The sequence below is a fragment of the Myiozetetes cayanensis genome, unplaced genomic scaffold, assembly GCF_022539395.1.
Source record: "Myiozetetes cayanensis isolate MyiCay16 unplaced genomic scaffold, myiCay2020 scf53, whole genome shotgun sequence".
Classification (NCBI taxonomy): Eukaryota; Metazoa; Chordata; class Aves; order Passeriformes; family Tyrannidae; genus Myiozetetes; species Myiozetetes cayanensis.
The window spans coordinates 420,231-429,501 of record NW_026087776.1 but is presented as its reverse complement, the minus strand read 5'-3'; the positions used below and the strand labels follow the sequence as shown (position 1 = coordinate 429,501).

Here is a 9,271-nt window from a genome sequence, read left to right as displayed (position 1 = left end):
GGTCCCCATCCCATTGCTGGCCTGTTCTTGTCCAGTCCCCATCACTGTCCCTATGCCTATCCTGGCCCATCCCATCCCCATCCCTGTCCCTGCTGTTCCCAGTCCTCCCCCGTCCCATCTCCATTGCTGTTCTGTCCCTGTCCCATCCCTGTCCCATCCCCACCCGTGTCCCCACCTTTCACCGCCTCCCTGGTGACAAGGGCTGGCCCCAAGGGGCAGAAGGTGTCAAAGGTTTTCCCCAGCAGCCACTGCCGCCCGTTGCGCATCTGCCAGTCCCGGGCGCTCACATCGTTGGCCACCATGAACCCCACCACGTGCTCCAGGGCCGCCGATTCCTGGGGGGCAGCGGGACCCCCTTACAGGGGATGCACACACAGGGCCCCCCGAGGCGAGGTGTGGGTGGGGCGGGGGGTACCTCGATGTGCCGGCCCCTCTTCCCGATGACAGCGGCCAGTTCCACCTCCCAGTCCACCTCCTGCGGGGACAGCACAGGGGGTTGGGGGTCTCGACCCCCGGGGGGGCTGCGGGGGCGGGTCCCGGGGTACCCACGGTGCTGTCCTGGGGGTGCACGATGTCATCGAAGGGCCCGGCGATGGCACTGGGGAACTTGCTGAAGATGATGGGCTCCTTGGGCACCTTCAGGCCCTGCTCCTGGCAGTGGTCGCGGTAGTTGAGCCCCACACAGATCAGCTTCTCGGGGTCCCCCACGGGCGCCAGCAGCCGCGTGGCCCCACGGGGCACCCGGTGCTGCCCTGACTCCAGCGCCCTGTGGGGACATGCAGACCTTGGGGACACCCACCTTTTGGGGCATCCACCTTTCGGGACACCTGTCTTTGGGATCAGCCACGTTTGGGGGTGACCTACCACTGGAAGGTCATCCCCAGTTTTGGGGCTCTGGACTCAGAGGACCTACTGGGGGTCATTCAAAGGGTCACATTTTGGAGCACCCACCTCTGAGGGTGGGGGAACCTTTGGGGGTAACCCACTGTTTGGGGGTCGCACACTTCTGGGGCTCAGCCAAAGGGTCACCCGGATTTTGGTGGACCCTCCTTTGGGGATCACCCACCCTTGGGGACCCTCATTTTTGGGAGTCACTCTCCTTTTGGAGGACCCTTTCCTGGGGTCACCCACCACTGGGGAGATCCATCCCTGGGGGGACCCAGGTTTTGAAGCACCAACCTTCGGGGATCCCCCACCTTTGAGGGTCCCCCCTTTGGGGTACGCACCTGTGGGCGAGCTCCAGCCCCCGCGGGCCGAGCTCCAGGAATTCCCGCATGGACTGCGGCAGCGTCGGCTCGGCCGCGCTCAGATCCACCAGGTCCCCCCCGGGCGCCTCCTCCAGCCCGAGCCGGGGCCCCCCGCCCGCGGCCCCCCGGAACCGCACCAGCCGCAGGGCCCCGCGCATCCCCTGCGGCAACGGGGTCGGCACCGCGCCGGGGGGACGCGGGGGCTGCGGACCCCCTGGGCCCGGGATGGGCCCCTCCCCCCGATCCCAGGGCAGCCCCTCCTGGTCCCGCCCTGCCCCGATCCCTGAGGGTGTCACCCCGCCCAGCCCGATCCCGGGGGTCCCCCTGACCCTGCACACCCCCAGACCAGGGGAATCCGCCTCCCTCCCCCCCGCCCAATCCGAGGTAAATCCCCGGGATCCACCCCCAGTTCCGCCCAGTCCCAGTCCCAGGGACTTTCCCCTTATCCCACATAGCCCCGATCTCGGGAATCCCCCCGATGCCAGAGATCCCCCCCTTAGCCCCGATCGCAGGGACCCCTCCCCCGCAATCCCGCACAATTATCCCGCTATCGTGGACTCGCCCCCCTCCCGCCCCGTTCCCAGGAGTCTCCCCATTCTCAACGATCCTTCTCGTTTCCAATGATTCCCCTCCCCCGTTCCCAGGATCCCCCGTTCCCAGGGATTCCCCCGTTCCCAGGTTCCCCCGTCCCGGACACCCCCATTCCCAAGTTCCCCCATTCCCAGGTTCCCCCCCGTTCCCAGAACACCCCCATTCAGGATCCCCATTCCCAGGACACCCCCATTCCCAGGGATCCCCCGTTCCCAGGTTCCCCCATTCCAGGATCCCCATTCCCCAGAACACCCATTCCCAGGGATCCCCCATTCCCAGGAACACCCCCGTTCCCAGGAACACCCCATTCCCAGGGATCCCCATTCCCAGGAACACCCCCATTCCCAGGAACACCCCCATTCCCAGGAACACCCCCTATTCCCAGGGATCCCCCATTCCCAGGAACACCCCCCATTCCCAGGAACACCCCCCATTCCCAGGGATCCCCCCATTCCCAGGGATCCCCCGTTCCCGGGGGTCTCACACACGTTGTTCCCCGCTCCACCAGGGGGCGCTGCAGACCCTGCTCCGCCCCCGAGTTTCCGAAGGTCACCGCGCTGAGGCCACGCCACCTTCGGGCCGTCCAATGGGAGCGCGGGGAGGGCGGGGCCACTCCCAATGAGGACCAATGAGCGGGGAGGGCGGAGGGGGCGGGGCAGGGGAGGAGGAGGGGGAGGGGCACTGGACCGGGTGTGGAAATGTATTGGGAAAGGGACTGGGAATGGGAATGGGACTGGGAATGAGAGTGGGACTATGGGACCATTATAGTGACTGGGACAGGAACGGGGACCGGGACTGGGATAGCAACTGGAATAGGGACTGGGACAGTGACTAAGAGAGGGACTGGGACTGGGATGGAGACTGGAATGGGGACTGAGTCAGGGACGGAAAGAACCAGGGGCTGGATGAGGGGCAGGGCCAGGGCAGGGATAGGGTTAGGGACAGGGACAGGAACTGGGACGGGGCAGGGATGGGGACGGGGACAGAGATCGAGGCCAGGACAGGAATAGGGACAGGGATGGTGGCTGGGACTGGGATTGGATTGAGGCTGGGACGGGGACTGGGGCAGGGACACAGCACGGCTGTCACATCCCACTTAACTCCGTTTCCCCCCAGGTCGTCACCATCCGGTTTATTTATAAAACAACCCCCTCTCCACGTGCTGAGGGGGGAGGGGGGGCTGTGGCCCCGTGGGGGTCACCTGAGTGATGAGGGAGGAGGGGGGTTCTGTGTGCTTTTGGTTGGTGTTTGGGGGCTCCACTTCATGCCTGGACACCCCCACTCAGACAGTCCCCACGTCCTGGGGGGTCCCATCTCCAAGAGATCCTATCTCTGAGGAGTCCCCACATCCCAGGGAGCCCTCCCAGGGGGTCCCCATGTCCCAGGGGTCCCCACCCTGGGGGGCCCTGGTGTCGGGGTCCTGTTTGCCCCGTGCCAGCTCCCTGTGCCACCCAGGGCGGGGGGTCCTTGTCGAGGGGGGCTCAGCCCCCCAAAATGGGTCCATCTTGCAGGTGCCAGTGCCATGCTGGGGGCTCTAGTGGCAGCGTTGTCCTTGTCCCCTCCTGTCTCCAGGGGGTCCCAGGGTCTAGAGCACGTTGTGGAAGATCTGCATGGAGCTCATGATGTCCTTGTCCTGGGGAGGAGAGGACAGAGACCCCCGTGTCCCCTCCTCCCATTCCCCTCCTGTCCCTCCCACCCTGCCCCTTTGTCTCCCCCCTCCTTTCCCCCAGTCCTGTCCCCCTCCCCACCGCCCAATGCCCCCATCCCACATCTCCCATCACACTCCTCCTGTCCCTCCCTCCCATTCCTCTCCCAGCCCCTCTCCTGTACCCCCCTCCTGCCATTCCCTCCCTGTCTCTCTCCTCCTGTCCCCCTCCTGGGGTCACCCCCTTGTCCCCACCCCTCCTGCCCCCCGCCCATCGCTCTGGGGCAGAACAGGGGGATGTCTCGGACTCCGAGGCCTGGCAGGATGGAGGAGGAGGAGGGTGGCGGTGCCCCCCAGCCCCCCCGGGGTCCCCCCACCTCCTGGCAGGTCTGCAGGAACTCCTCGAAGGTCACCACGCCGTCCCCGTTCCTGTCCATCTTCTGCAGGGGAGCGGCCGGGGCTGAGCGGGGCCGTCCCGCCCGCAGAAGGGGGGGTGGCCCGGGAGGTGTCCCCGGGAGGGGGCGGAGGGGACAGAGGTGTCACCTGGAAGAACAGCTCCATGTGCTGGGCCGGGGCGCTGGCCCGCAGGGCGGGCTCTGTGCAGGGCCCCATCATGGCATAGATGGACTTGATGATCTCCAGCATGTCCTGGGGGCACACAGAGCACCGGCGCGTCCCTCTCTGCGTGCCCCCCGCCCCGCCAGCCCCCCCGGCGTCCCCCAGTGTCACCTCCTTGGTGACGTAGCCGTCCTTATTCACGTCGTAGAGGTCGAACGCCCACTTCAGCTTCTGCTGCTCCGTCCCCCGCAGCAGCACCGAGAGCCCCACGGCGAAATCCTGCCGTGGGGTGTGAGCAGGGAGGGACTCCCACCCCCTCGCCCCGCTCAGCCCCCCCTCCCGCTGCCGCATCGATCCCGGGGTGCCCGAGGGATTTGTTCCCTATTGATCCCGTTATTTTTAACCACCCCCCCTCCTTGCGCTGCAGTGCCCCCCGGCACCGCGAGGGACAGTCCGGCCACAGCCCGGGAGGAGGAGGAGGAGGAGGAGGAGGATGGGATGAATCAGGCCGGGAATTCCCACCTGGAAGCACAGAGCGCCGTTGTGGTCGGCGTCGAAGGCGTCGAACAAGAAGTGGGCGTAGGAAGTGGCGTCTGCGGGGCGAGGGGCAGATGACTCCTGGGCTGGTTTTCCGGATGGGCCCCCCCCCGAGCCCCCCAGCAGGTTTGGGGTCCCCCCAGCTCACCGCCTTGGGGGAAGAACCGTGAGTAGATGAGGGTGAAGGTTTCCTCGTCCACGAGGCCGCTGGGGCATTCCTGGGAAGGAGGTGGCTCCTGGTGACCCTGGAGACCCCCAGCACCCCCGGATTTGGGGTCAGGGGGTGAGGGACCCCCAAGCTCACGTTCTTGAAGCCGCGGTAGAGGGACTGAAGCTCCATCTTGGTGAATTTGGTCCGGGCCAGGAGCTGCTCCAGCCCCTCGGGTTGGTGCCGGATGGTCAGGAGCTCCACGTCGGCATCGCTGTTGTCTGGAGAGACCCCCCGGGACAAAGATCCCCCTTAAAAACACCCCCCCTGCCCTAAAGCCACCCTTATCCCCTTAAAACCACCCTCACCCCCCAAAGCCAACTCTTCTAGCCCTTAAAACCAGGTTCCCTTTGGGCCCCGGGAACACCCTGGGTGTCGAATCCCGAGGGGTTTCCCGCATTCCAGAGGCACGGAATATTCCGGAGCCACCTCTCCCGCCGCTGTTCCCGCCCGGCCGCAGCCGAAGGTAATTAATAAATGATGGCTTATTAATAATTCCAGCCTGGGGAGCCCCCGCGGAGCCTCCCAGCGCAGGGGGAGGGGTGGGAATTTTGGGATGAGGTTGGAAAATCCCCAGGGTCCCCCCAGAGGGGGGTGAACCTCCCAGCTCCTGCTAAGCTGGGTCTCAGGGGGACTTGGGGGGCAGTGAGGGAGGGGAGGGCCCGGGGTTGTGTTTTGGGGGGGCTGGGAGTCATTGGGGGTCTGAGGGGCCCTGTGTGCCATCCCCAGGGGCTCTGGGGGTCACTGTGGTGTCAGAGCCCCCCAGCTCAGGGGGAGGTTGGGGGTTCAGGCCAGCTCAGGGCCCCCCTGTCCCACCCCGGGGAGCTTTGGGGGCACTGGGGGGGCTGTTATCTGTTAACAGGGGGTGGGGAACCCTGGCAGGGGCAGGGGGGCTCTGGGGACGGGTTGTTTGAGGGGCAGCACTGGCACAGCCCCGGGGAGGTCAGAGCAGGGCTGGGCCATGACACTGCGGGGGCTGAGGGGGGCTTGGGGGACCTGCCCTCTCCACCCACCCCCCAGACCCTCAGTGGTCACCCCAAACCCTCCCGGGGGGAACCCCAAACCCAGGCAGTTGGACCTCACAGGGCCCTCCCGGGGCCCAATGGGACATTTGATGGGGGGAGGGATGGGGGTTAATTAACTCAATAATTAGGGTTAATGAGGGTTATAACCGGAGGTACCTTCCACGGAGATGGGCTCCAGGATGCCGAACTGCTTGAGCACGGCGATGAAGAGCAGGATGACCACGGCCACGGCGCACAGCTCCATGCCCTGGATGCCCATGGCCCCAGGGGGGGTGGGTTTGGGGGTCCCCCAGAGCCCGGCAGGGTGCGGGCGGTGGGTGCTGCGGGAGCCGGGGCGGGTGCTGTGCCCGCCCGTGCCCGCCTGTCCTGCCCCCTCCTCCTCCTCCTCCTCCTCTCCCTCCTCCTCCCCCCTTGGCACTCGCCCACCCCCCGGCCCCCCCGGCGCTGCTTTCCCACATTTTATTTTTAGCCCCCTCCCTCCCCCCGAAGGGTTTGGGGGTCCCGGGGGCGCTGCCCCCCCTTGCCCGCAGCCCCCGGGGGTCGTGGCTGCACAGCCGAGGGGGTCAAACCGGCCCTGGCCTCAAAACTGGGGGGAAAAAGGTTGTTTTGGCCGCCCCCGCCCCCGGTGGGATCGATGGGATCGATGGGGATGAGTAAGCAGCAAGGGGGGGAAACTGAGGCAGGGCAGGGGAGGGGAGGAAAGGGGGGGTTGGCCCAGTGTCCCCAGGGCTGCCCCTCCCCTCCAGGGCTGTCCCTACTCTGGGGACATCGGCCCTGTCCCCCCAGAGCTGTCCCGGGGGGTCCCCGTGCCCCCAGGGGTGTCACGGTCCGTGGTGCTGGGGAGATTGTCCTTGTCCCCCCCGGGGCTGTTCTGTCCCCAGAGCCCCGGGACAATCTGTGCCCGCTCCCTCAGGGGTGTCCCTGGTTCTGGGGACATGGGCCCTGTCCCCCCAGAGCTGTCCCTGGGTCCCCAGGGTGTCCCTGTCCCTTCATGGCTCCAAGACCCCAGGAACGTCTCTCTGCAGTGTCCTGGACTGGCCTTGTCCCCAGAGCTCCAGGGACATTGTCCCTGTCACCTTGAGGGTGTCCTCATGGTCCTGGGGACATCGGCCCTGTCCCTGTCCCTATCCCTCAGGGGGTCCACCCCCACAGCCCCCAGGGCATCACCCCCATGCCCTCCAGGTGTCCCTGGCCCTGTTTCCCCGGGACTCTCTGTCCCCAAGGCCCCAGGACCATCTGTCCCCATCCCTGTGGGGGTGTCACGTCCCCATGGCCCCCTGTTCTTTGTCCCCCTCCCTCCAGGGGTGTCCCACCCCCGTGGTCCCAGGCACATTGTCCCATCCACCCTGGGTGTCTTTGTCGCCTCCAGGGGATCTCTGTCCCCCCTCCCAGCGTCTCTGTCCCCATGGGGGTTGTCCCTGGCCCCCTCCAGGCGCTCCCATCCCCAGCTTCTCCCTCGAGGACACAGTCCTTGTCCCCCCAGGGGTGTCCCCACAACCCCCGGGGTTCCCCTGGACCCCCATGGTGTCCTCTGTCCCCCCCAAAGGGCTGTCCCCTGTCCCCCCGCCCGCGGTGACACCCGGGGGCCGCACGGGGGGCGTGGTCACAAGGGGTGTGTCCACAAGGGGCGTGGCTTTGCGATAATGGGTGTGGCCTAATGAGGGGGCGTGGCTCCGTCTGGGGGCGTGGCCAAGCACCGGGGCCGGGCTCCGCTCGGTTCCCGCCGTCCCGGTCCCCGCGTGACGCAGTTTCCGCTTCCGGCCCGCAGCGGAAGAGCCGGCTCCGCCATGGCCTCAAGGTTACTGCGGGTGAGCGCGGCCCTGCGGCTTCTGCCCGGCGCCTCCGCCCGCGCCGCGCCCGCCCGATGCCTCGGCGTGCCGGGTGAGCGGGGACGGGGGAGGGAGCGCGGGGTTGGGGGGCCGCGCGGGGAGGGGACGTGCGGGGAGCGGGCGCGGTGTCCGTGCCCCCGTGTGACCGCGGCCCGCAGGGAGCCTCGCCACGGATGAGGAACAGGCGACCGGGCTGGAGAGGAAGGTCATGGAGGCCATGAACAAGGGCCTGGTGAGTGCAGGGGCGGGGAGGTCTCGGGGGTCTGGGGAGGGTTCGGAGTTCGATTGTCCTGGGGAGGGGGAGGGGTGTCTGGGGGCGTTTGGGGGTCCCAGGCGGTTCTGGAGGTGCTCAGGGGTGGTGAAGGAGAGTGTGGGGTGGTCTCAGGGTCCGACGAATACAGGGATGGGGGTTGTTCTGGGGACCCCAGCGCGGGTCGGGGAGTCAGGGGTGGGAGGGGCGGCTGGGGGAGTTCGCTGTTTTGGGGGGAACAAGGTGTGTGGTTGGGGGAGGTCTCGGGGGGGTCTGAGGGTCTCAGAGCTGGGGGAGTCTTGGGGATGGGGTGGGTGAGTTTGGGGGGTCTCAGGGACAGGGTATCCCTGGGGTTTCCCGCGGGTGCCCCCCTGACTGCCGTGCCCCCCAGGACCCCTACAGCATGTTCCGGCCCAAGCGCTACGCAGGCACCAAGGAGGACCCCAACCTTGTGCCCTCCATCACCAACAAACGCATCGTGGGCTGTGTCTGTGAGTGCTCCTGTCTGTGTGTCTGTCCTGTCTGTGTGTCTGTGACCCTGTCCGTGTGTCTGTCCTGTCTGTGTGTCTGTCCTGTCTGTGTGTCTGTCCTGTCTGTGTGTCTGTCCTGTCCGTGTGTCTGTCCTGTCTGTCCTGTCTGTGTGTCTGTCCTGTCTGTGACCTGTCCGTGTGTCTGTCCTGTCTGTGTGTCTGTCCTGTCTGTGTGTCTGTCCTGTCTGTGTCTGTCCTGTCTGTGTGTCTGTGAGTGAATGAGCCCTGTCTGTGTGTCCATTCTGTCCCTGTGTCCATCTTTGTTCCCATGTCCATGTGTCTGTCCTGTCCCTGTGTCCATGGCCTGTCCCGTGCCCCATTCCTGTCCCTGTCCCCCTGCCCTGTGCCCCATTCCTGCCCCTGTCCCGTGTCCCCTGCCCTGTGCCCCATTCCTGCCCCTGTCCCCAGGTGAGGAGGACAACAGCTGCGTGGTTTGGTTCTGGCTGCACCAGGGCGAGGCCCAGCGCTGCCCCTCCTGTGGGGCCCACTACAAGCTGATCCCCCACGAGCTGCCCCACTGAGGAGGGGCTGTGGGACCCCCCCGGGGCCCTGCTGAGCCCCCCCTGCACCTGAGCCCCAGATAAAGAGATGATGTGGACACCCCGACTCTGTGTGTTTGGGGGGGCAGGAGGGTGGGCAGGGGGGGCAGCTCCTGTGTGGGGCCAGGCCAGGCCATGGTGTCGCTGGGAGTGCCCTGGGGATGTGGGAGGGGGTTGTTGAGGGACCCTCTTTCACTGTCCCTCTGCCCTGGGGGTGCTGGGATTTGACGGGGGGCTCTGGGGTGCAGCTGCTGGGGGGTCTCAGTGCTCCTTCTGCTGCTTTGGGTCTCCCTGCCTGGCCCAGGGGATCCC

The 9,271-nt window shown here is 66.9% G+C and overlaps 3 protein-coding genes across 6 annotated transcripts; 1 reads left to right on the top strand and 2 right to left on the bottom strand.

Annotated features, from left to right (window-relative positions):
• Positions 1-175: 175 nt before the first annotated feature.
• Positions 176-1,420, bottom strand: LOC126649982 (fumarylacetoacetate hydrolase domain-containing protein 2-like; the record flags this gene model as incomplete). The annotated part of the gene is made up of 4 exons (XM_050334413.1): positions 1,227-1,420; positions 550-766; positions 416-475; positions 176-335 (listed from the first exon to the last, which is right to left on the bottom strand). Coding segments are annotated over exons 1-4 (616 nt in total), but the record flags the coding sequence as incomplete, so codon positions are not given.
• Positions 1,421-3,168: 1,748 nt separating this feature from the next.
• KCNIP3 (potassium voltage-gated channel interacting protein 3) lies at positions 3,169-6,147 on the bottom strand. Of its 4 annotated transcripts, none has more exons than XM_050334422.1 (8): positions 5,968-6,146; positions 4,883-5,007; positions 4,727-4,796; positions 4,564-4,634; positions 4,213-4,320; positions 4,027-4,131; positions 3,861-3,923; positions 3,169-3,423 (listed from the first exon to the last, which is right to left on the bottom strand). In XM_050334422.1, the coding sequence occupies exons 1-8, from the start codon at positions 6,068-6,070 to the stop codon at positions 3,373-3,375; spliced, it is 696 nt and encodes a 231-aa protein (XP_050190379.1). In that variant the 5' UTR covers positions 6,071-6,146; the 3' UTR covers positions 3,169-3,372. The 4 variants fall into 4 exon arrangements, with proteins under 4 accessions (XP_050190379.1, XP_050190380.1, XP_050190378.1 ...); XM_050334423.1 differs by having other exon boundaries at positions 3,169-3,471; positions 5,968-6,145; XM_050334421.1 differs by having other exon boundaries at positions 3,169-3,471; positions 4,027-4,320; positions 5,968-6,147.
• Positions 6,148-7,528: 1,381 nt separating this feature from the next.
• LOC126649989 (cytochrome c oxidase subunit 5B, mitochondrial) lies at positions 7,529-9,018 on the top strand. The gene is made up of 4 exons (XM_050334424.1): positions 7,529-7,692; positions 7,799-7,872; positions 8,282-8,381; positions 8,829-9,018. The coding sequence occupies exons 1-4, from the start codon at positions 7,599-7,601 to the stop codon at positions 8,939-8,941; spliced, it is 381 nt and encodes a 126-aa protein (XP_050190381.1). The 5' UTR covers positions 7,529-7,598; the 3' UTR covers positions 8,942-9,018.
• The last annotated feature ends 253 nt before the right edge of the window (positions 9,019-9,271 follow it).